The sequence below is a fragment of the Fomitopsis serialis genome, assembly GCF_022376445.1.
Source record: "Fomitopsis serialis strain Sig1Antser10 chromosome Unknown B0H18scaffold_72, whole genome shotgun sequence".
NCBI classification, from domain to species: Eukaryota; Fungi; Basidiomycota; class Agaricomycetes; order Polyporales; family Fomitopsidaceae; genus Fomitopsis; species Fomitopsis serialis.
The window spans coordinates 178618-202321 of NW_025955032.1; the positions used below are offsets into that span (position 1 = coordinate 178618).

Sequence of the window (23704 nt, forward strand, 5' to 3'; positions counted from 1 at the left end):
GTTTGCTGCGATGTACCTCAACGAGAGCACAGCGAAGTAGATGATGGCCGTGTGCTCTGTAAGGTCCACCGATTGTACCACCCCACGCACCGAACCTCTCACAGCAGCCGCTACAATGCAGCCTGTGCCTTCGCCTGATACATACACTCCTCGCCCACGGGTGAGACATACGGACCACCGCAACCCTTTCTATCCCTCGAGCAGGACAAGCATTGAATGAGACTACTCACGGCTGCTTGTCGAGCATGAGCACATTGGCACCACGCTCGAGCAGTGTGTGCGCGGCCGAGAGGCCGGCGAGACCACCGCCAACGACGATAACTTGGGCCATGCTGGATGATGGGGAGAGTGCAGTACAGGACGACGCAGGAGGGTTGCAGGCGATCGCAGTGAGCGAGATGGTCTTATAGGGATGACTGTCACGAGGACGCGGAAGGGCATGTGAATTCCGCTCTGCCTCCGGATCCACCGCCCGGACGAATCGGACCCCGCATCCCACATGAATTCGCGTGCGCGCATTGGCCAGCCCAGCCCAGCCCCGCATCCGCACTCATATTTGGGCATTCGAACCGGATTCGAACAGAGGAACAAGCGTTGCCGGGCACGCTACGGGCAAGCTACGGGCACCAACACATCATTTAGTCATAAGCTCTCTATGTTCGACACACTGTCGGCCGTCCGCCTCAGTCACTTGTCCTCCTTCGCTTCCTCCGCAAGCCGCGCACAGACCTTCTCGACGGTGTCCGACAACCCCATCTCCAGCCCGTCGATCAGGATCAGCCCCGGAACGGCTCCGTTCGGGCGCCCGTGTTCGACGTCGCCGCCCTCCACCATCCCCGCGTGCGCGCCAACGTATGCTGGCCATACGATCTGCTCCCAGTAGTTCGGTGGGTCTCGCCACAGGCTGCCTTCTGGATCGGATTGAACTCCCCGTACGAATGGGCGGTCGAAGGTGCGATGTTGAACGGGGTGGCGGTCGGAGAGCGGCGTTAGGTGGGAGGTGCGTTGGCGCAGGGGAAGTCAAGTCAGGATCGATGTATAGATCGGCACAGGAATCTCACTCGACCCCGGTCTCATTCTGAGACCGCAGTCGAGAGACACAGGGAGGAGTGCAGGAGACAAGGGGATCTTACCTGCGGTATGGTAGCCGTGCCTCTCATGTCGTCGTTGCTTCAGGACGTCATGCGGCACCCGGAGGAATACCCGCACATCGAGTTGCCCCACGACTTCCTGCGGAAATGCGGGGTATGATCGGTGTCATCTTGTTGATATAAGGATCGCCACGTACCGGATGCCAGTAGAGCAGGAAACCGTCAACCACCACCCAGATCAACTGTTCTCCCCGCTCTTCGTGCTCCTTCGCTATTCGAGTGAACGTATCTTTCCACCGTTCGGATATTTCACGTTCGACCGGCACATCCTTCTGCTCGTTGAGGTGGTCATGAGAGTAGTGCTCCGGCGGAATGATACCTGTCTCTTTGACCTACTCGACGATCAGCATCGTGCGCAGCACACAGCATGAAACGCGCAATGCCTCTATTAGATGAGACACGATGACGAACCTCTTTTAGAGTCTTGACCATCCTCGGCCAGTCTATCGCGCCCTCCGCACTGTCCCAGTCTTGTACATTATACTCCGAATGGACGGGGATCAACTCTTCCGGCTATGACCACGCTTCATTGGTCGTAAACACGACCGCCCGGACGATGGACTCACTGGGGCGAAGTCCTGCATCACCAGGCAATGTTACAGGTAAGATTAGTCTCGGCAGTGCAAATGACTTCAGCGTGGAACCCACGGACATCCTGGTGAAGGATAACGCTCCCTGGCAGGAGGTTACGCAGGTGCTTGGCAAGGGTAGTCTTACCCGAACATGTCGCCCCTCTGACATAGTGAGCCCTATCCGGAAACCAACTTGAGTGCAGACACACCCGACACCAACGAATATGACGCGGTTCTTCATCCTGCCCAGTCTATGTGTCTAGCAGTCGTGTGCTCGTCGTAGAGCGCTGACCGAAGCGATCAGCGTCGGACGGACTGAGACTCGGACCGCATACAAATCTCACCTCTAGTGTATTCGACCTAGTAATTGTGACCAGCAATAGCGAGCCAGTTGGTAGTTGTGGCCGGGAGTGGTGTTATCGAAGTTTAGTTGCTGGCCGCTGCTATGAGTTATCGCAGGACCTTTGTATGACAGAATCCAAACAGAATCAGGGACTCGAGGCCGAGACGATCGAGTCAGGTCGCCTTATCTTATCAGATAAATGCAAGATAACCACGACCATGCATGGGCGTCGAAGCATCAGCTTGAGCGCTCCACCATCTACCCTCAAGCCAGGCGCCAAAGACGCGACTCTCTTCTCGTCCAACACCAAGCCCGAAACAACAACTCAAAGCTATATATTCTGATAAATCGTGTTGATTACTCGTGTGTCTGAACACCAGTCAAAGACTATTGTGGAGCACCATCTACCCGCATTCCAGTTTCTGTCGAGAACCAACCATGTCCGACTCTGACCTCGTCTCGTCGTTGTCTTCGCTTGATGAGCTCATACAAGTCATCTACCAAGGATCTTCTCGGTTTGTGGTCATCTCAAGCGTAGATGAGACAAGCTGGAAGGTTCGGCTAGGCCTTAGCGATTCAAATGGACGTTGGTGGGAAGGGCGCTGGGGGGAGAAAGAGATTCGACAGGCAGCTGTGAGTGGATAGTTCGTGAGAACACATCTTCATCCTAACTGAATCTCTGCTACTGGACGGATACAGAAAACGGCGTCTTGTAGTACTGAGGCGCTTGGAGATACCTTAGCTACCGCCTTCACGCAAGGAGAAATGTATATCGGAAACTGGAGCTCGAAGAAGGGCGCCGAGATCAAGGTATGCATGTAGCGCTCTCAACTACATATTCCTCCTTCCTACCAACTGACAGTTCCGTTCCCAATACCACAGTTCGTCCTGGGCACAAATACCAATCACCCAGCCCATGTGCCTTTGGCTGAGATGACGCCCGAGGAAGCCGCGTCGTTTGCAACCCAAGTCTTTGCAGATGTGCGCCTCGCTCGAACCGCATGAACTCTAGTTACGATACTAAGCATACGTCTTCCAGATAGCGATTCAGGCGCAGGGTCGCAAGAGCCGCCTCCACCCTTCCACGTTCGAACCTGTATCAGATAAACCTCCAAGCGCTTCCACTACGTCGACCGCGAAAACAGCAAGTGCTCTCGAGTCGCGTGGCGGTAGCATACGAAAGCGGTCGTCCTTGGCAGCGTCAAAGACATCTGCGATGTCCGCAGGTCCGAGCATGTCGGACCAGAAGGCTCAGGAAGAGATCAAATCCCTCAAAGCGGAACTCGCTAGGGAGCGAAGTAGACAGTATGGCCTTCCAGCATCGTCCACGAGCAAGCATAAACGCAAAGCAGAAGACGATGCAGACAATGGCCAATCAACACGAGCATCGCAAGTGAGGAAGGAGAAGTCGATCCAAGAGAGCTCGAAATTGCACTCTATCGCCAGTACGTCAGATATTGGCCGTGCATATTGGGCGGTAGTAGCTGATACGGCCTGCGCTGGAAGAGGGGAACCGAAGTGCTGCAGCGGTCACAGCGGCCAGAGGCGCCTCGCTCGCGAACCCATCCAAGAAGGCGCGCAAATACCAAACTCTGGAGTTTGGCAGTGACGATGATGACTGAATTTTCGCATGCATCGATGAGCGGCGGGGATGTTGACGAGACGCATGCCAAGCAATACCAAAGCAATATACAAGATAGCAAGAACTTCTGAGCGCGCGCGAAACATCGTGTCTTCTATGAATGATCTGGCAGGCCTGCGGTACTCCTCGCTTGCAATCTCATGCTCAGATCAGAACGGACTGTCTTCGGCTCCGGTACACACGTCGCCTGTCGGCCCCCTGCGATTCCATCATTTAATCCCGCCATGTTCAAGTCGTAATAGTACTCTGTACTCTGTACCTCATCTTGTATCGATAGTGCTGTTTCCGATTCTCCTGAATATGCGTCGAGCAGAGTCTAGACCGACGGTGCCTGTGTCAATGCTGCATGCCTCCTGTCTGAAAATCCTCGTGCCTTCGCAAGAAACAAACTTGCGGGTGTTGAGCGCGAACGTGGCAGGAGAGCGTGCTCGCGGAGATGGCGCCGCGTGATCTCTCCTCGGTCCAGTGCAGCTGGAACGGAAACCAGACCCAGGCGGCACGTCAATCCCGCACTTTTATTCACTTCTAACCGCCTCTCCTTTCCTTGTTCCCTTTCGCCCATCTTGACCACGATTGCCACCACCCGCCCTTGACGATGTCTGTGCAAACGACGCCCTCGGCCGCGAAGCAGCCTGCGGGCCAGGCGAACGGCATACCAGTCGAGTTCATGTTCAAGCAGATCATGGAGGCGGTCCACAACTCGGTGAGCGTGCCGCGCAAGACGTGTCCGCCGCGGATGCTGACGAGCAGGCGTGTCCGGCGGCGGAAAGCATCTCGAGATTGCAGAGTTGCGCTCGGAGTGCCATGAGCTGAGGCAAGCGAACGCGAGCCTTGAACGGATGCTGCGCGAAGGACTGGTGCGTTCCATCCCCATCCAACATCCGTCTCCGACTCCGAACGATTCCGGAGGATGCTATCGATTGTAACCGTCGCGAGGGGAGAATTTTGCGTCTCTGACGTGCTGGAGGAGTGCTGTTCTTTCTGTCTGGACATTGGCCTGCAAGGTCACTACCGGGATTATTCTTGTATTACTGTGCAGCGCGACGCGCCGCTGCGACTATGCGCATGGTCCATGCACGCAGTTTGCAGGCCGGCTGAGAGACCACCAGTGTGTAGGCGTCGTCTGGGCGGATGCTCGACCGCGCTCAGTCTCGCCAGGTCCTGACCATGACTCGATCGTCATGGTGCCCTTCTACATGCTGCTGCCGTGTCTGGACGGAGGCATGCAGATTGAGACCACCAACGTGTCCTTACTGCAGGTGACCTATAGATCCGGCCTGACAGTTGCATTGTCACTCCCCTGTAGATGCCTACTATTTCAAGTAGATGGCCTGGAGCTGTCCTAGACATGATCTGGTGTACAGTATCTCGCCCTACTTCGACTTTGTTCACGTTTCATTAGCAATCGTAAAGACTACCATAACTTGGTGCCAATTCTCGTGTTCATCACCTCGAGCGTTCGGAGTCGGAAGTTACTTGCTACTCCCTCGAGGAATCGACTAACGTTCTACGCAGTACAACAGTGGATCACGAGCGGTGACGCCTGGCTTCACGACCCCCGGCTTCGTGACCCCCGCACCAGGCAGTCCTCAACTTCGAGCCAAGTCCCCTTTCCTCAGCCCAGGATCCATCCCTTCGATATCCGTCCCTCCGCAGATCTACGTTCCCTCTCCCCTCTCTGACAATGCACTCACTAACGCCTTCCCCTTCGGCATCCGTGAGATCCCCGGCTTCTATGTCGTCATCCCTGCTGGTGGTGCGGGGACACGCCTGTGGCCACTCTCGCGCGAGGAACACCCGAAGTTCCTGCTGGACCTGACGCTCAAGGGCCGCTCGCTCATCCAGGCGACGTGGGACCGTCTGATCCCGCTCACCTCCGCAACGCGTACGACGATCGTCGCGGGCCCGGCGCACGTCAAGAGCATCACTGAGCAGCTGCCCGAATTGCTGCACCACAATCTGTTCACCGAACCAAGCGCGAAGGACTCGATGGCCGCCATTGGTCTCGCGGCGGCCGTGCTCGCGAGGCGGGACCCGAACGCCGTCATCGGCTCCTTCGCCGCGGACCACATGATTTCCGGCGACGACGCGTTCCTGTCCGCCGTCGCGGAGGCGGTCGAGGTTGCGAGGAAGGACTATCTCGTCACCATCGGTATCGCGCCGTCGCACCCGTCCACGGGCTTCGGGTACGTCCGTCTGGGCGAGAAGCTTAGCTTCCCAGATGCACCGAATGCCCGACTGGTGTCGAGCTTCAAGGAGAAGCCAGACGCTCGCACAGCGGCGGCGTACATCAAGACGGGGTCGTACCGCTGGAACGCGGGTATGTTCGTGACGAAGGCGGCGTTCTTGATGCAGCTATTGAAGGAGTACAAGCCCGAACTGCACGACGGCCTGCAGCGCATTGCGCAGTGCTGGGACGACGAGAAGCTGAGGCAGAAAGTGCTCAGCGAAGTATGGCCGGGTCTTGAGAAAATTGCTATTGACCACGCTGTGGCTGAACCTGCTGCGCTTGACAGGAGGGTCGCCGTTGTTCCTGCTACCTTCGGTGAGTACTAGGCTGGTAGTCTGCGCCTGTGTCGGTGGAGCATCTTGCTGATGATGATCTAGGTTGGGACGATGTCGGAGACTTCTCCTCCCTCGCTGATCTTCTGCCTGCGGAATCGAACCAGCCCCGTATCCTGGGAGACAACTCGCTCGGTAGGACACCTCGTTTCCTATGGTTGACAGCGATGCTAACAATGCTGTGTAGTGCTCACCGAGCAGGCCGCTGGTGGCATTGTGGTGCCTGGCTCTGGACGGCTGGTCTCGCTCTTAGGTGTGGATGATTTGGTGATTGTCGACATGCCCGACACGTTGCTCGTCACTACGCGGGCGCGCTCGCAGGAGGTGAAGCGACTCGTGAAGAAGTGCAAGGATGCAGGCTTCAAGCACCTACTCTAAAGTGCGACGCTTCGCACGCACGTGTAGATGGGTCGATTCGTGGTATAGGCGGAGGGTGTGTCAGCTTGGATATTGTAGGGCAGTGGTGATCGCGGACACCAAGTAATCTATCGCAAGCCTCTGGAGCGTTACAGCCGTGGTCGCTAGCTTCGTTTTCTTGTCTTGTCAGCGCATTTGGCGACTTGTCACAGACCTCTATACCTTTCTCTTCTTTCTAATGTGGACGTCACTACTGTGTGTACAGATTATACGAGCTGCTGGCAGTTATGCGTGGCATCGAAACGAAGTGTCAATCAGCCATGGGTGAGGAGACCGCATCAGCATCTGTTCATCTCCATGCAAGATCCCAGCTTGAGTGTACTTATATATGGCGATCTGGAGGATCCATGGCTGTCCATGGAAGATCCCAGCGCCATCGGAATGTAACCAGATACTCTTCATGTCATTCCGCCGTAGTCAGAGGCTTCGAGATGCGCAAGCGTCGGGGTCGGGCTGTCAACACTTGGGATGGCACTGTGGTCGGGGTGGCCATGCGTGGGTGCGCGTGCGGGACGCGATCATCACGGATTGCGACACTTGCGCGCCAAATGCACCAATTCCTCGTCCAGCGCGCTCGCCGCCACGGTTCTCAATGCTCATCGTCGCCGGGCTATGCTCTCTACACTCTCCGTAGACGTCGCATCTGCGCAGCCAGAGCTGAACCACCGGACATAACCTTCGTAGGGCATCAGGTCTTCTGAAGGCTTCCTGGGATCCTGCCGCAGAGCCAAGAATACTCACCGACGTCGGCGGTGCCCTGTATTGGATGAAGATGGGTTCCGATGCAGGCTCCAACCATGGAACAGGCTACGGGGCGACGGATGTCGAAGAACAGCCGAGGGATGATTCCCCCGCCAGTCAGCTTCCAGAACTCGCGGCGGTGCTTTGCCTGTGCCTCCAGTTGACAGACTGCACGGCGGACTGCATCGCGGACTGTCAGCAAGACAGGTCTCCATGATCGCAATTGGAGGAACCATTGGCACTGGGTTGTTTCTTGGAACGGGGAAATCACTAGCCGAAGGCGGTCCGGCCAGTATGCTGCTATGGTGTGTTCACCGAATATGGCACGCGGCCAAGTCATCTCATGAGATGCCTTAGTTATGGAATAGTGGGCGGGATAGTGTATGTCACACTACTCTTGCTTGGGGAGATGGCAACGCAGTATCCTGTAGCTGGTGAGTAGACCAGACTTCTCGAGCAAGCTAGTGTCGGCTTGAATGACTTCTTGCTCAATCACCATCATCCATTGAGGAAGTCTGACCACATTGGCTCAGGGTCCTTTAACGCGTACGCAACACGGTTCTTCTCGCCTGGCTATGGCTTTGCGCTCTCCTGGAACTATTGGTTCAACGACGCAGTATCCGTCGCGTCAGACCTTACGGCTGCCCAGCTTGTCCTGCAATTCTGGACGACCTGGCATCCGTGGGTCATCAGCCTCGTCTTCTGGGTCTTTCTCGTCTGCATCAACGGGGCACATGTCCGAGCGTACGGCGAGCTCGGTGAGTATGGCTTGGCTATCGGGGCCGGCCTCCTGGACCGATGCTGACTGGACGCACGCTCCTTCATAGAATACTGGCTTTCCTTCTTGAAAGTCTTCACGATCGTCTTATTCATCATCCTCGGCATCTTGGTCAACGTCGGCGTGAATCGAGAACATGAGTACATCGGCGGGCGGTATTGGCACATCGAAGGCGCGCCCTTCGTGGGCGGCTTTGGTGGCTTTGCCAGGGTCTTTGTAACAGCCAGCTTTGCCTGTGAGTGTAGGTTCCTCTTTGGTAGGAGACACGTTCATGGACTTCGATCAGTCGGTGGTACCGAAAGTCTAGGAATCACCGCCGGTGAGACGAAGAATCCGTCGAGAAACATGCCTCGGGTCGTCAAATTCGTATTTTGGAGGTGAGAAGAATGTGGATGGTATACAGGGGCGCTGAGTTCGAGGGCTTCTATAGGATCCTGCTCTTCTATATCCTGAGTATCGCTCTGATCGGGTTGAACAGTGGGTCTACCCTGATTTGGATAGACGACCCTATGACATATCCATGCAGTTCCGTGGAATTACCCGGGCTTGTCCACTAGGAGCACGACAACATCCCCATTCACTCTCGTCTTCAAGGAAGTGGGATCGAGTACGTACGATTGTCATCACCTGAAGTCGACGATCTGACTTGTTTACAGATGTGGCGGGCTCGTTTATGAACACTGTCATCCTCACGTCGGTGCTCTCTGCAGGTAATCATGCCCTGTTTGCAGGCACGCGAGTGCTATACGGTCTGTCGACTTCGTCGCCGCGGCAAGCGCCTCACATATTCTCGATGACGACTCCCGGTGGCGTCCCGCTCGCGGCGCTCATCGCCACGAGCAGTGTCAGCGTCCTCTGCTTTGGGTCTAGCTTCATTGGCAGCGGCGTCCTATGGGGATGGCTGCAGAACATCGTCGGTGTGTCAAACCAGGTGGGTCAGCGAGCTCTAGCGCGTCTCCATCTCACTCATTTCGCGCGCCCCGCCCGCCGGCAACTAGATTGCTTGGCTGTCAATTGGCCTGGCGAGCTGGCGGTTCCGGAAGGCGTGGGTACTGCAGGGACGATCCATCGAAGAGATGAAATTTCGGGCGGGGTGGACGTGGCCATGGGGCCCGCCATTCGTGGTGAGCAGTTTTCCCTGCATCACCGATCTCGATTGAGACCGAGGATGCGCTATCATCTTGTTTTAGGTAATCTCCGTGGCGACATTGATACTGGGTGCGTCGTCCTTTCGGCGTGGCTTATATCGTTTGATGCGGTTATTCACAGATTTGCCTTTCCGCTAGTGCAAGGCTGGTCCTCCGTTATTCCGCACTTTTCGGCGGTCGATTTCGTCTCGTTCTACATCGAGATTCCGGCGATGGTAGTCATGTACGTTGGATGGGTCGTCATGCGGCGCCCGCCAAAGCCTACAGGGCAGGTAGGCGAGCAAAGGCCCCTCCTCCATGTGGGCTGCGTTGGCACACGCAGCAGAGTCCGATGGCACGACCTCGTAGACGTACAAAATCTGGACTTGAAGCGGGACGAGTACGAAGAGGTGGATGTGGACAGGATCGATGACGCAAAAAGACAGAAGAGGCTAGAGGGCTCTGCAGGCTGGCTGTGGCGTCTGTACTACTTGGTTGCATGAAGTTCGCGCGAATGAATGGATAGATGATGGAGCGCCAGATAGTGAAGGGAGTGAACTCTACCAGAACACGGGGGGTTTGCGTTGGTATGGCCCATATGTCCGTAGCGAGCTCGTAACTCGGGTTGTCAGATCTACGGCCGCCTGTAGGTAGCCTGGCGCCCGCACCCACAGGCGCCCACACTCCTATCGAGGTACGGCCTCGGACGCAGTGTAGATCACTTCAAGGGCATCGCTTCGCCCGCCTTCAATCACTTCGCGCTCGGAGGGTACGTTTACCGCCTAAATTTTGGCGTCTGTAGACTCCTCACGACTGCTTTACGACACGCACAGGGTTGCTTCGTTGACGCTAATCCGATCGGAAATGTCGAACTGGACTAGGAGCCTGCAATCGACCGTGCGGCTGTCCTCCGGTGAAGTCTTGAGTCTTCGACAGTGTCGCCGCGGTTGAGTCTTATGGGCTCGATTTGATGCAGGATATGATATGCCTCTTCTCGGCTTCGGCGTGTACCAAAATTACAATACAAAAGACTCAGTCATCGAGGCGCTCGAAGCGGGGTACAGGTGGGACCGGCTCCGAGCTGTCCGAAAGATCGTGCTCGCAACTGAATACACCGTACACAACCTGACACGCGTCGTATAGGCACATTGACACTGCTCAGGCGTATCGGAACGAAGCACACGTCGGGGCGGCTGTGAAAGCAAGCGGCATGCCCCGGGGAGAGATCTTTGTCAGTAGGTACCGCTGTCGGTGACTTGATACTCAGCCTGAGCAGCCGTTGACGCATTTCCCTCTGCTAGCAACGAAATGCACCAACAAGACTCACGGATATGAAAGCACTCTGAGCGGTGTCGACGCTTCGCTTCAAAGATTTGAATTCGGTGGGTTCATGACTATGTTATGCAAACTTGACCGTGACTGCCTTCATCACGGATAAAGATTACATTGACTTGTTCTTGATTCACGACCCAATGTCCGGTCACGAAAGACGCCTAGAAACTTACAAAGCACTGCAAAATGCTCGGGCAGCTGGTAAAATCCGAACCGTCGGGGTGTCGAATTAGTCAGTACAATCTGTTCGGTTTGAATATCAAACGAGCACTGACTGACTCATTGTCAGTGGGATAAAACACCTAGAAGAAATCGCGGAAGCTGGCTACGAAATGCCCGCTGTCAATCAGATTGAGGTTGGATAGCGTTTCCGTTGATTCAGTTGTGAGCGCTGATGTAACTCTCCACCCTATCGCAGCTGCATCCATTCTGTCAGCAGAAGCCGATAGTAGAGTACTGTCGTGGGCATTCGATAGTCATTCAGGCGTATTGTCCCATACTACGGGGAAATATGGACCACCCCACCATCACCGAGATCTCTCGGAAGGTAGTGTCGGAACACCCTATCTTGTCCGATGACAGCATCTCACCCGGAACCTTCTCCGTAGCACCAGAGAGACCCGGCCCAGGTACTACTGCGATGGTCGCTGCAGAAAGGGTTGGCCTTTCCTTTTCGAGCCTGGCAGTGCGATATCAGCGCTGAAAAACAACTCTTTTTTAGGTTTGTCCCGCTTCCAAAGTCTGCAACGCCGGCGCGGATCCGATCGAATGCGCTTCTTTATGATTTCGTGTTGGATGATACGGACATGGCGAAGCTGGACGCCCTCGATAGGGGCAAGGAGGGGTCCATCAGCTGGAATCCAGTTGATTGGGACTAGTCGGAACCCTTGAGTACCATAGCGCGCGCTATGTACACAGACGTGACTTTTGACTTGCGAACGAAACAGTTCAACGAGAAGGCATCATCACACGCGCCAAATCTTGACCTCATCCACCTCGCTGCCCGAGGAAGTAAGGCGTCCTCGGAAAGAGTTAGTATGCAATTGGTGCCATAGTGAGTTCAGCGTCGGAAGCTGACGCCGTGTACACCCAGCGCTATACCTACCCGTCGAGGCGCACAGGGATTGGTACTAGACGACGACCAACCAATCCCGAGTCATCGTAAATCATTGTCCCCGGTACTGCACAAGCAAGCCTCAGATATGCGTCTAGACGCACCGGCCCGCATTATGTCCGCATTCGAGGGATTCTATACAAATCGTCTTTGCAACAGCGTGCACGTTGGTGCCGCTGGGTTTTGTCGGAGTGCCGCCCATGCATGGTTTGCCGTTTGAACCAACCCGATGACAGATGTATTGCACTCGGTAAGGGAGTGTAGTTCACAAACTGGATAAGCCCTGTCGTGAAGCATGCAACATCGCGGACCTCAATCTTCCTCCATAGACGCTTCTCCTCGTGCCTTCCGCTGTTCGATACGCTCCTGCATGACCTTTTTGGCGCCTTCTTTTGCGGCCCCCAGCTTTCCTGCCTTCGCGAGCGCCACAAGAAGGGCATGTATGAGTCCGACGTAATTGTGCCGCCGGAGGCTATTTTCGAACTGGCGGAAAGGCACCAAGTCAGTCCAATTTTCTCCGCACAGGCCACCGTTGAACAGCAAAGAGCGGGACTAGGATATCCAGATACGGCGGAAGATTTCACTCAGTCTGCGAATCTGAATTTGAACTCACGTTCCACCGCTCCCGTTTTGAGTTTTCCGTGGATAGTCGGACAATCAGTTCGCTAGCTTCAGCTTGTCTCCCTGTGGCTTGAAGTTCTGCGAGTTGCGCTTGCAGTCGAGGAATGGGATCCTCGTGCAATGACAGCAAGCTGAACTCCAGCTAATTACGGAAGTAGATTCATCGTTGAGTCGACTGTCGCTGTTTAATGCGGAAATACTTACCGCACCGGCGGGATATGTTGCTATCCGCGCTTCAATCACCTCCCTGAACAGTCCTCAGCGTCCAGCAAATAAATAAGGTCAATGAATATATACCTTGCCTTGGCTACCCATCCTTCTCCGCTTTCTGAGAATAGGCCATGGTTTACTGGATGCTGTTTCAGGCCGTCGAATTCGTATACGCAGCCCATGTAGGGCATGTATACAATGAAATGGTATGCATCCTCCGTCGTTTTGGGGAGGCCCAGGCCGTCGAGTGAAATTGCTGACGGAGGGGACAACGCGTTGTGCGCCTCTCGCAGCCAATCCGAGCTTGTGATGGCCATACCGCGCGTCTGAGGGTCCATGCCCGTGGTGAAGCTAATGAGGTCGGCGAGCTGAGACCCCATAGGAAGCGCGGGTATATTGCCAATGGCATTCATGACGGCGAGAGTCGCACATGCGTTATTGACTACCTGATGAGCGAAGAATCCTGGGAAGTCGTGGTCGTACTGTCCCGCGGTTGGTTCCGCCGACGAGCCGACCCACTTGAAGAGGAAAATGAATGCATGCAGTGGTTGCATCTCGGCGAGAGACGCGGAGTCGAGCGAGTACAAATCATCGACAACAAGGGGGACGTCTAGTGTCTTCAATAGCTCCCTACGCCGGCGAGCCGCGTCAGTATGTGCTCTATTATTCTGTGGCAAGCGAACCTACGTGAACACCCCTGGGTCTGACTCTGTCAGCTGCCATCCGCTCTGTTCATCGTCCGCAGACATGCTGGCAATCGTGTGATGGCCTCGAAGTTGAGTTGCAGTGATTGTGGCACGCAGACGCGTCGAACGATTCAATTTCAACGAAGCGGTGGCGACGCGTCACGAGGAGCCACTATTCCCAAATTCGGATGCACTTGTTTGGCAAAAGCCTCTGGGTCAAACAACCACGCCCACGTGCTGCTATCTGCCACCACTCATCCTTGGCTCATCAACGCGACGTTCGGACGATGTCCCAACCAGAGGACCCCAAGGCTGCCAATCGAGCACGCTTTGAGCTGGAGCTTGAGTTTGTTCAGGCCCTCGCCAACCCCTTCTATCTCCATTCGCTTGCTCAGCAAAACATCCTCAATCAGCCGGCGTTTGTCAATTTCCTAAAATATCTGCTATATTGGAAAGAGAAGGACTACGCGAGATTTATACAGTATGTATACCTCTACTTGGGAAGCTTCCGACTCTTACTATGTCCCCAGCTACCCTCATGCTCTGCATCACCTCGAGCTCCTCCAACATGCACAGTTCCGTTCCGAGATTGGAAAGGACGAATGGAGAGAATATCTGAATCAGAAGCAGTTCGATCACTGGAGAACATGGTCTGTAGATCTGAACTGCTGAGAGGATCTATTACTGATGTGGAACTAGGCGAGAACCCTATAGAATTGCGCCGTCTCAGATTGTAACGGGACTCCAGGAACAAGCACCGGCAGCGACAGCATAATTACCTATACACAGCGTAAAAACCCCCACCGCGTTGAATTCTGCCCAAAATGTGAATTCTGGGAGCAAGTTACCCGGGGCAGTAGACCGTCCACTGAATACGCTCGCAGTCTTGCTAGCCCGCGCCTTCAAGTTCAGCTCGCCGTCCCCGGCACTGTATCAGCTTCCTTGTATAATATTCCGAACGAAGTAGTGTATTTGTATTGAATATTGAATGGAGCGGACCGCCTTTCTCTTGAGAGTCGCCTATCCAGATCAGTCCGTCTTGCATCCGTAAGTAGACCCTCCTCCATAACGGAACGGAGGAATCTTAGATCTTGGGCGGTTATTGCGGTCAGGCACGGCCATTTCCGAAACACAACCGAAACAAGGCCAGCTTCAGCCACAACAACGTATGCATGCGTGTCATTCCGTCCAGGCTAATTCATGGCCCTTGAACCGGCCTCAAACGGCTATGCGCCAGTAGACTCTGCAGAAGATGGCTACCAGCACAGCCGGTCGCTTTCGGGCGACGTTCATCTTGCCAGCGTCGCGGAAAAGCGACGACTGTGGCGGAGAAACGCACTCATCAACGCCGCACTTATTGCATGCTGGTGAGTTCTCGCGATGCAGCCCTTCATACGTGTCAGCTCATTGAGCGTTTCATTCAAGGTTCCTCTTCGCCACCGTCCTCTCAGTCTACAACAAATGGATGTTCTCACCAGACCGGTTCGGCTTCCCGTCGCCGCTCTTCGTAACGACATTGCATATGGCAGTGCAATTCCTACTTGCCACGCTCCTCAGAACGTGCTGGCCGTTGCTGTTTCGGCCACAGCACAGCCCTAACAGGGCAGACTACCTGTACGTGCAACTATTCCTTCCGCGTAGAAAACGTGTCGTCTTCGTTATTTCCGAACGCTGTGGTTCGTGTTGACACAGCATCTGACGAACAATGAACAGCCGTCGCGCTGTACCAACAGGTGTTGCGACGAGTCTCGATATCGGACTCTCTAACTTATCCCTCAAGCTCATTACTCTGTCGTTCTACAGTGAGTCAATCATGCAGTCGCCGTCTCGATGTCCAGTCTGTCCATCCTGCTAACAATTCCTTTCGATAGCTATGTGCAAGACCTCATCATTGATATTCGTCCTCTTTTTCGCCTTTCTCTTCCGGCTGGAGGTGTTCTCCCTGCGCCTGGTTGGCGTCATGTCGCTCATATTCATCGGCGTGATCTTGATGGTCGCAACCGAGACCCACTTTGAACTCACAGGATTTCTCCTCGTCGAGTTTGGGAGTGCCTTGGCGGGATTTCGGTGGAGTCTCACGCAGCTGCTCCTTCGAAGCAAGAACATCGGCTTCGACAATCCTGCGGCGACGCTGTTCTGGCTTACACCGATTATGGGGGCGACACTGGCTATCCTCACGCTGATAGTAGACGGGCCGCACAAAGTGTTCGTCAACAAGTTCTTTGACAGTGGTCGGAGTTCTTGCGAACACTCTTCTTCCTGATATCCCCTGGAATCATCGCATTCTGCATGGTCCTGAGTGAATTTTAGTAAGCCCTACCGTTCATGGCAGTAAAAGCCGGCGGAGGAATATGCTATGCTAACCGCAATTCTCATCTGCTATTAGCATCCTGCAGCGAGCGGGCATAGTGCCGATGTCTATTGCTGGGATCGCAAAGGAAGTTACGACAATCAGTGCCTCAGCCTGGTTTTTCGGGGACGAACTCACGCCACTGAATCTCACTGGAGTATCAATAACCATCTGCGGTGCGTACAGAGAACAAACCGCAGCGCCTTCTTGCAACACTGACCCTCGCGACCCAGGCATCGGTCTGTACACGTACCACAAATATCGGAGGTCCATGGACGCGACTGTTCCTCTCGATGCCCACGGCAATCCGATCATAGATACTGACCAGGGTGGCGATGCAGACAGCAGCATGCCCCTACAGGAAGGCTTCGCTGAGGAGCGGGAGCCATTAGCTGCAGATTCAGACCTTATTCTCGAGTCCGGTGCTGAGGACCGCCGGGTATGTGTCCCGTCCGAGAAGCCCGGAGCCTACATGCGCTAACTGGCGGCATTTTGCACCCTTCATTCAGGTTCCGCGGCATCCAAACGGCTCAGAGACCCTCTTTGACGTGGGAAGCGAAGATGAGGAAGAACGTCTGGATCATGGCACAGCGCACAAGCCATAGACTTGAGACCCGGAGTTTTACTGGATGATAGGGTGACATCACAGGACGCATGGGGCTCTGGTCATGGGGCTCCGTACTGAGTGTATTAGTTCCGTGATAATGTAGTTGAATGGGTGGACATCAGTGATTGGGCTTACTCTACGCACAAACCCTGCAGTGCTTCGACCTGAACTCTGGCCACAACTAAACAGTATAACTCTGTACCATTACCCTACTGTGTTGGTCGCGAAGTATCACTGTTCTGCGCACAGAGCTCGGCCCGCACATTCCTTCGCGGGAACTGCACAACTCCTTTGACGAGGACCTGAAAAGTGCTTGGTCGTCTACATCATACCTTTTTGCTCCGAAGGGAGAAGATTGTTGTGTGGTATCGAAGCGTTACAGTTGTACCCACGTAAGATATTTTTGCCCTCCCTTAGGGGAATGTACAACCGTGCACGGCATGTAGACCTTTCGTACAAGTTGCTTATTCGCATCTGTGTCGCTTAGACAGAAGCTGTAGAGAAATCACGTCTAAGTCGTCTTGATTGCATGGTGAAGCCGGAATTGTGGTTCGTGCATGTCTGGGCAATAATAGGCACCGCCTTCTGTGGGAGGAACTTTTCCAGATTATGGACGTTGGTTCATAGCAATGCGCGAACTACGGCATCCCGTTGCTAAACGTTCTAAACCCGGGCGCACGCGGCACCATTGTGGTGCAGAGTACACAGGCAGTAGGAAACCTATGGACCGGATCAGTGCGTATGCCTTTCACAGCGGCGTCGCGAATCCTGGAGATCACGATCTGTCGATTGAACTGTCAACGATCGCGATCCGACAGGTGCGCACGCAGCTACTGTACAGGTCAGGATGCTTACCCATGCTTAAAGTTTCGCTCTGTTGCGTTGGCCCAGCCAAGGCCCAGCGCGAGCACATGCAGGTGGCAACGAGATTCGACTCGATCGCTCCGATCATACTGGACGGCGAGGCGGCGCATGTGTCTCCACCTACCCCGATCTATGTAATTGTGAATTGTGACTCGGACAGCTGCGGCCCATATGTTCAACTTAACTGAGCAGACCCACCGCAGCGCACCGTTGTTGTCGAAGAGTCGCTTCGAGGGGGCTGTTGTTCCCCCATGGCATGATCCACGAATCTACAATATTTGCATGCGAAGGCCACGGTCGCGGCTTTGTGAGCGACTCGATCGAAACCAAGTACAACCTGGTTAGATGGCGACTTGTTGCCAGGGATCAGTTTTCGGAGGCCCATCAGGAGTATAGCTAGTCCAGACACACAGCTGTCAAAGCCATGCGTCTCGAAAATGGGCACCTAGATGTTGAGAAAAGAGAAGACGTGTCTTCTAGTGTCTGCGGGACGCACGGATAGGTGATCCCGTCGGCATCTCCAACGCGATGCAATGATGGGTCAGGGTACTGACAGTCGGTAGCATAGGGTGAGGTGATTCATGACATAGATCCCAAAACGAAGCACTCACAGCCACGACAGCGTACTCTCGCGTGAGATGGCCGGCAGGCACTCTACGAGATGATGGTGTGCAAGTTTCACGCCTCATGTCCGGCGCATCGCAAGCCTCTCCCTGTCTAGCGTCCTGGTGGATGCTTCCTAGGTTTCTGGAGATTCTCCCAGGAATCCACAAGTGACATCGCAAGAGCAAGTCTTCTTTGACGCTCAATGACCGCCGGCGCATCAACGTTCTCGGTCGCATTGGTACTAATATCGATGTTCAAGCAATTTGGGTCCGAGCAACGGAACCTCTCGAGCGTCCCTGGGGAGCAATTTCAGCAGTAGGTCATGTCGTCAGATAGTAGAATTGCAATCTGCGGCGGCTGCGGAGATGCATCTTGACCGGCGGAAGAAACGGGCGTTACATGAGTCGGACGTTCTCTCCGACGTCGCGCATTATCAACGACAGAACGGCGCAAGCACAGTGCACGGGCGCGACCGCCCAGGCAAGCTGATGGGAGCTCTCGGTCAGTGATGAGGATTTACGTGCAAGCACTGGATGCGAGATATGCGGCGCAGGGGGATCCAGAGAAGCAGGAACGCGAACACTTGTGATGGCCTGCGGACTATCGCGCCTGGCAACATGGCATGCGAGCTCCGAGTCAGTGAGACTGAGGGCGTCCCACGAGCATACGTGGTGACTGGGGAACAGCGGGGCGTGGGACGGACGCAGAGCTGCTCCTGGTCGCTAAGATCCGCCAAGGAACTGAATGGGAAGATAAGTCAACTGGCTGCCAGAAAAGGAAATACCACGTAATCTGGCGCAGAGCAATTGCTCGAGGATCTGGCAGGCGTCTGTGGCTGGGAGACTGCACTCGATTCGCTGATGGCAATTGTAATCCACGTCTCCGCACCAAAACGCCCACAACAGGATAGCATTTTCAGCGCTCGCCTCTTGATTTGATTCCGTCCATGCCGGTGGCACCGTAGATGCTTAAATAGCCCCTCCAGCTGGCCATGTCCCACAAGTCCTCCCCGGCCTATTCTACTCGTCCACAACTTCCTCTGCGCCACCATGGATGAGTTCCACATCGTCTTTGAGGCTCCCCAGGAGGGCCACGCAAAGAAGAAACGCGCCCGCCTCGTAACCTCCTGCGACCACTGGTATGCACGGTGCCCTCCCTGTCACGTTAGCGCGACACTCATGCACCATCTCCTATTCTCACTAGTCGTCTGAAAAAGATCAAATGCGTGCAGTCGCAAAACTCGTCAAAGTGCGAGGCATGCTCGGCTGCCCGAGTGGCGTGTCGTTTCCACGACAGGGAGCAGTACTTTGCTGAGCGGGGCCGCATCATGTCTCGCAACTCTCCACCCCGCGGAGGCCGCCGAGGCAGCCAAATGTCCGTGTCCATCATCGACCCCATGCGAGAGCATTCCAGCAGCCCGCATTCTGGCGGCTCGTCTGCGTCCTCTTCGGACGCCCATGTCAGCTCCCGCTACGTGACTGGACTTGGCTATCCCGTATCTGAGCCATGGGCGAATCTCCCAGACGACCGAATGGCTTACATTTCTCCACAACCGACCTGGTAAGTAATAATAGTTGGCCGGTAGTAACCATGTCCCGAGGTCTCATGCTTATGCTTCGATCATCCGCCTAGGCAAGCCGCGAGCGATTATGCAGTGCCCGCGGTGTTTCCCTCTACACCCAAAGTTAGAGGGCACCACCACGACCCCAGTCTCTACGGCGGTTCCTCGGATGTCCAGCCTACTCAGCAATCATACATTTTACCGCTATTCGATCCGCATTACCCGGACCGTCCAAATGCAACACTGATGATGCACTTCATACAATCCTACTTCGATCACTATGGCTCGTCGATTCCATGCCTAGCTTACGACGAGACGGTGAAGCAATTTCTGGAACAAACCCTACCTCCCCTTGTTGCTTCTGGCATCGCAGCGCTTGCAGCATGGTAGGTAGGCTTGACGCATCTCAGAGATTGCAGTTTAACCATCATTCTCTTCTAGGTACTCTGATCTACCGGAAGTAGTGCGGAGGGGCGCTGCCGACGTTTCAGCTGCCTATTGTGCGCATGCGAAGGTGAACTTCCCTGTCGTTTCTCAGGGGTAACGTCATCACTGACAGGTATGGCCAGGCATTACTCTCACGGACGCCACAATCGACTTCCTTAGAGACGCTGCATGGTTACATACTGCTTGCATGGGCGGAGTCTAAGAGAGCACGTCCGCACGAGTCCTGCTCGTACGTCAAGGTATGTCGTTCATGACAGATCTGCTGCATGCAGTCGTATTGATACATACTATTGGTGCCTACAGAAAGCTAGCATCTTGTCGGATCAACTGGGTCTCTCCGACGGATCGCTCCTGCGGACGGCGACGTCCGAGTACGAGCAGACTGTGCTGCGTAATACCTGGAGCGTGGTACGGCAGCTGGTGACGATAATGTACACCTGCCAGTGGACCGCATAGAACACACGTATCATCATCGACTCTCATGGCACGTTAAGTTATTTTCTCATTGTCTGCACCTCGCTCGACGCGAAGGATACATCCATGTATGATAATACATGATAGCCGTCTAGGTTATGTCAGGGACACCACACACGTGAAGCCCGTTCCATAGATACGGACCATACCGATACCTACGGAATCATTGTTCGACATCGACTCATCGACACGGGATCAAGGGGCGGTCATAGCGAGGGTGACGTCTCTGGCGTCCCTATTGAAGCCCCCATTCATATCTACGGTTTGACGTGACCGCGTTATCACGACGAGACCAGAAAGCTTGAAGAACATGCCGTTACTGCACTGCTAGACGCTGTTCCTGTGGCTAGTGTGTTGATGCTAAGTCGCCGAGGTCTGCTGCAAATGAAATTACGGCACAGCCCTGATTGATTCTAGAGTCAATTCCGAATCAGTGAGTGCCGATATTGTCTGCGAGGATCATCGGCTGAGTCCCTGAGTTCGGGCCTGCATCCAACCTGCATCCTGCACAACAGCCCCGCATCGTCATCCGTGATGACAGGTACAGGACTGCGGAGAACGCACATGGATCGTGCTGGAGCTTTTGGTGAGCACTCAGTACCGACATCGCCAGTCGCTCGGTGCATACGCATGCGCGCTCAGACTCGGTGCGTACGGTCCACATAATGCCCGTATCGGTGCCACCAGTGTTCCGTTCCCACTCGGGGCGCTGTCCTCGACCGTGCCACACTGGCAGCTCCTCTATGCCCGCTGTCGGCCCATTCATGGTGAAAACCATGTCTGCTTATCGGCCGGTGTCCCGCGGCATCACTGGCATGGGGGATATTCATCTCGGAAACTCCCTCACCTCAACGGCATCTGTGAGAGCCATTAAATAGGTATAGAGTCTAGTGACGGCAGCCCTGTCCGACGCTCGGCAACGCGCCGCAAAAGAAGCTTCCCCAGTGCTTCGTACCATGTAAACTCTCCAGCCAACAGGCGTAAGCGACGATGGGCGCGGTCTGTTGTGTGATGGGCCGCGCGTTGCGGAGGGATACGGTGGAGGCGTCGAGCCGAGTCGAGCCGCCGAGGTGAATTATGTTTGGTGTACTAACTGCTGGCTATATTCTTCACGGCTTCAGCCAAGTACAGGCTGGACTCGCAGATCAATCAACTTACAGGGAAGTTGAGTTACAGTAGCAAATATGAGATCGACGGTAATCGGGATCAGGTGAGCAAGAGACCCGGGTGAGGTTGCGGCTACTGAGGACACCGTCGGCGCGCTGGTCCCGCGTCGACGTCCGTAACGCGACTTGCCTTGTGCCGGCCCAGAACCAGTTACATATGGCTCCCCGTCGTTGTGGATCTTCCGGCGGGGAGACGGTCTATTTTGGACGTGTACTGCGGGGAAACTTCTCCCGACATCTCTTCTCAGATCACTCGGTGTACCTCGAAGTATAGTCGAGACTGACGAGCCGCGTGTGCGTGCTCTGCCGACTCTATAGCATCGGCGTCATATGCGATGCGTTCCAGTGCTGTGGGCTGAGGGGACTTCCCGCGAAGCTTGACGAATGGCGTCCTATGTTGAAGCTGTTGAACTACGATTCGTAATTATACCAAAATTATGTTCGTACATACAAGTTACAACAGAGCCTACAGGGAGGTGAATACGATACAGCGCTTCGAGAGATACACAACACATATTGGAATCGAATCTTGCCATGGTATCTTACAGCCTTACAACAAATGACGACTTGGATTGGGAGAGGAAATCGAACGAGCTCAGCGGTGGCTGCTGAAGCTCACACTGCGCGCGCGGTGGTGGTGATGGTGCTTAGGCTGATGCTGATGGAGGATGATCGTCGAACCAGCGGGGATCTGACTAGGATACCCGCCATAGCCCGCTGCACCATAGCCCTGTGTGGCCACGCCCGGGGCGTACGCCCCGCCATACGCGTTCGGAGTGACCGAACGAGCGACCATACCGCCGGCGGCGGGATAGCCTGCCTGGTAGGTGCCGTACTGCGCGGGCTGCACGCCGTACGTGGGCGGAGCGCCCGGTATATAGCCTGCAGTCCCGCCGGCTGGCAGAGCGAACCCGGGTGTAACCGATTGCGCGACTTGAGGGAGTACACCGGGTGCGACGTTGTATGGAGTGGCACCGTTATACGGGCTAGCACCGTTGTATGGGCTGGCACCGTTGTACGGGGCGGCACCGTTATATGGGCTGGCACCGTTGTATGGGCTGGCACCGTTGTACGCGGGTGCCCCGGAGAGATATGCGCCGTTCATCGAGTTGGCGGAGGACCAGCGGCGGAGCGTGCGCTGTCCCCTATGCCCGTGCGCGTGGCCGTCGTCGTAGCGCGAGCGGTGATAGTCCGGCTGGTTGTACCCCGATTGGGAATACCCTGCGTCGTAGTCGCTGTAATCGCCATCGTAGCCTGACACCTATCAGGAACAAGCATGCATGTGAGCCCGGTGGAGCTATAACGGGATATATGAAGCATGGGGGGACCCACCCGGTCGGCGATCTGCGAGGCGGTCGCGGCAGCAGTCTCGCACATTTCCCGCAGGCTAATGTTGTCGAACGGACGGCCGGTGTACTGCCAGAGGTGTGTTGCTGCCGTAAATGGGATCAGTGAGTGATCAGGTGTGATGGTGCCCTGTGGACGCACCTTCCGCCACGGCCATGCCCATCATCGCATCCCTTTCTCGCTCGCGATCACCGTCAAGCGATTCATAAAGCGGGTGATTGTATTTCCAGTGCCGGTACGCCTCGTACGCCGCGGCACTTCCCAATTCGGTCGGGAGCACTTGGGCGAGATTCACCTAGGACAACCGGTCAGGATGCGTGAATGTCACCTGTGGAGGTTGACTCACCTGTCCACTATACACACGGCGATGCCAGTGCCTCGCCTCATGAAATCCACTGCCGATCGCGACAGCGAGACGCCCCATGACGGATTGGAAGAGCCCGCTGTGTTGCCGTTCCGTAACAGATCAGCGATCGCGCGTTGAGTATGTGGCTGACATTACTTACGGGTCGTCATATGCTGCATGGGCGCGATAGTAATCCATGCCACTCCCTTTGATACTGGGTCAGCCCGCGTACGCGCGAAGCGTGCGTACATCACATACAGTGTGGTTGCGGCTGCCATCTAGGCATCGGAGGATGCGTGAACTGGAACTACACAGTGGGATGAGGACGCAGAAGACGCGTAGTTGGTACATGAAGATATGGCTTACATCTTGCGTGCCCCATCGGGGGGCACTGGACTGATAGTACGCGTATGCCATGTTCAGGATACGGGCAGGGAGTAAGACTGAGTGAGAATAAAGGACGGAAGGCTGCTATTAGTGTCGATGGGGGTGAAAGGAAAGTCTGCTTGTGGCTGAGCTGAAGGTGAATACGATTCGAAGCGCGCGGAAGGTGGATATTTGAGGCTAAGCGTAGAAGACGGTCTTTGCCCCGCTGCCCTCCGAAGCTAAGTAATATGCCACCTCGGGCGCGAGTGCCACT

General features: G+C 55.2%; 10 protein-coding genes across 10 annotated transcripts; 7 read left to right on the forward strand and 3 right to left on the reverse strand.

Annotated features, from left to right (window-relative positions):
• Positions 1 to 371: 371 nt before the first annotated feature.
• B0H18DRAFT_1025935 (P-loop containing nucleoside triphosphate hydrolase protein) lies at positions 372 to 2232 on the reverse strand. The gene is made up of 8 exons (XM_048029779.1): positions 2068 to 2232; positions 1933 to 2010; positions 1804 to 1885; positions 1718 to 1729; positions 1563 to 1664; positions 1289 to 1483; positions 1134 to 1230; positions 372 to 926 (listed from the first exon to the last, which is right to left on the reverse strand). The coding sequence occupies exons 2-8, from the start codon at positions 1962 to 1964 to the stop codon at positions 688 to 690; spliced, it is 759 nt and encodes a 252-aa protein (XP_047889971.1). The 5' UTR covers positions 1965 to 2010; positions 2068 to 2232; the 3' UTR covers positions 372 to 687.
• Positions 2233 to 2360: 128 nt separating this feature from the next.
• Positions 2361 to 4129, forward strand: B0H18DRAFT_1025947 (uncharacterized protein). The gene is made up of 5 exons (XM_048029780.1): positions 2361 to 2699; positions 2766 to 2876; positions 2949 to 3047; positions 3106 to 3511; positions 3573 to 4129. The coding sequence occupies exons 1-5, from the start codon at positions 2505 to 2507 to the stop codon at positions 3686 to 3688; spliced, it is 927 nt and encodes a 308-aa protein (XP_047889972.1). The 5' UTR covers positions 2361 to 2504; the 3' UTR covers positions 3689 to 4129.
• Positions 4130 to 4179: 50 nt separating this feature from the next.
• On the forward strand, positions 4180 to 7039 carry B0H18DRAFT_1025952 (mannose-1-phosphate guanylyltransferase). The gene is made up of 5 exons (XM_048029781.1): positions 4180 to 4411; positions 4479 to 4565; positions 5224 to 6253; positions 6316 to 6405; positions 6458 to 7039. The coding sequence occupies exons 1-5, from the start codon at positions 4304 to 4306 to the stop codon at positions 6646 to 6648; spliced, it is 1506 nt and encodes a 501-aa protein (XP_047889973.1). The 5' UTR covers positions 4180 to 4303; the 3' UTR covers positions 6649 to 7039.
• A 170-nt stretch (positions 7040 to 7209) lies between these two features.
• B0H18DRAFT_617546 (amino acid permease/ SLC12A domain-containing protein) lies at positions 7210 to 10103 on the forward strand. Its single transcript, XM_048038802.1, has 11 exons — positions 7210 to 7733; positions 7786 to 7862; positions 7962 to 8186; positions 8256 to 8441; positions 8493 to 8583; positions 8637 to 8683; positions 8733 to 8813; positions 8863 to 9137; positions 9205 to 9330; positions 9397 to 9424; positions 9493 to 10103. The coding sequence occupies exons 1-11, from the start codon at positions 7642 to 7644 to the stop codon at positions 9834 to 9836; spliced, it is 1572 nt and encodes a 523-aa protein (XP_047889974.1). The 5' UTR covers positions 7210 to 7641; the 3' UTR covers positions 9837 to 10103.
• On the forward strand, positions 10021 to 11674 carry B0H18DRAFT_617627 (Aldo/keto reductase). Its single transcript, XM_048038803.1, has 9 exons — positions 10021 to 10102; positions 10167 to 10246; positions 10310 to 10397; positions 10477 to 10568; positions 10635 to 10715; positions 10774 to 10897; positions 10955 to 11021; positions 11084 to 11212; positions 11274 to 11674. Exons 2-9 carry the CDS (start codon positions 10198 to 10200, stop codon positions 11541 to 11543), a joined length of 900 nt encoding a protein of 299 aa, XP_047889975.1. The 5' UTR covers positions 10021 to 10102; positions 10167 to 10197; the 3' UTR covers positions 11544 to 11674.
• A 316-nt stretch (positions 11675 to 11990) lies between these two features.
• B0H18DRAFT_1025978 (ubiquitin carboxyl-terminal hydrolase) lies at positions 11991 to 13460 on the reverse strand. The gene is made up of 5 exons (XM_048029782.1): positions 13298 to 13460; positions 12698 to 13240; positions 12605 to 12647; positions 12393 to 12542; positions 11991 to 12262 (listed from the first exon to the last, which is right to left on the reverse strand). Exons 1-5 carry the CDS (start codon positions 13357 to 13359, stop codon positions 12092 to 12094), a joined length of 969 nt encoding a protein of 322 aa, XP_047889976.1. The 5' UTR covers positions 13360 to 13460; the 3' UTR covers positions 11991 to 12091.
• Positions 13461 to 13583: 123 nt separating this feature from the next.
• B0H18DRAFT_881382 (mediator complex, subunit Med31) lies at positions 13584 to 13968 on the forward strand (the record flags this gene model as incomplete). The annotated part of the gene is made up of 2 exons (XM_048040839.1): positions 13584 to 13777; positions 13827 to 13968. The coding sequence occupies 2 exons, from the start codon at positions 13584 to 13586 to the stop codon at positions 13966 to 13968; spliced, it is 336 nt and encodes a 111-aa protein (XP_047889977.1).
• A 477-nt stretch (positions 13969 to 14445) lies between these two features.
• Positions 14446 to 16576, forward strand: B0H18DRAFT_1025981 (triose-phosphate transporter family-domain-containing protein). Its single transcript, XM_048029783.1, has 8 exons — positions 14446 to 14663; positions 14722 to 14910; positions 15010 to 15098; positions 15168 to 15505; positions 15526 to 15605; positions 15683 to 15822; positions 15880 to 16085; positions 16156 to 16576. The coding sequence occupies exons 1-8, from the start codon at positions 14497 to 14499 to the stop codon at positions 16249 to 16251; spliced, it is 1305 nt and encodes a 434-aa protein (XP_047889978.1). The 5' UTR covers positions 14446 to 14496; the 3' UTR covers positions 16252 to 16576.
• A 1993-nt stretch (positions 16577 to 18569) lies between these two features.
• On the forward strand, positions 18570 to 20622 carry B0H18DRAFT_1025987 (uncharacterized protein). Its single transcript, XM_048029784.1, has 6 exons — positions 18570 to 18861; positions 18927 to 19283; positions 19356 to 19670; positions 19726 to 19798; positions 19854 to 19970; positions 20035 to 20622. Exons 1-6 carry the CDS (start codon positions 18773 to 18775, stop codon positions 20185 to 20187), a joined length of 1104 nt encoding a protein of 367 aa, XP_047889979.1. The 5' UTR covers positions 18570 to 18772; the 3' UTR covers positions 20188 to 20622.
• Positions 20623 to 21770: 1148 nt separating this feature from the next.
• Positions 21771 to 23704, reverse strand: B0H18DRAFT_1213579 (uncharacterized protein). The gene is made up of 7 exons (XM_048036522.1): positions 23431 to 23704; positions 23323 to 23371; positions 23225 to 23270; positions 23065 to 23161; positions 22860 to 23013; positions 22704 to 22804; positions 21771 to 22632 (listed from the first exon to the last, which is right to left on the reverse strand). Exons 1-7 carry the CDS (start codon positions 23479 to 23481, stop codon positions 21967 to 21969), a joined length of 1164 nt encoding a protein of 387 aa, XP_047889980.1. The 5' UTR covers positions 23482 to 23704; the 3' UTR covers positions 21771 to 21966.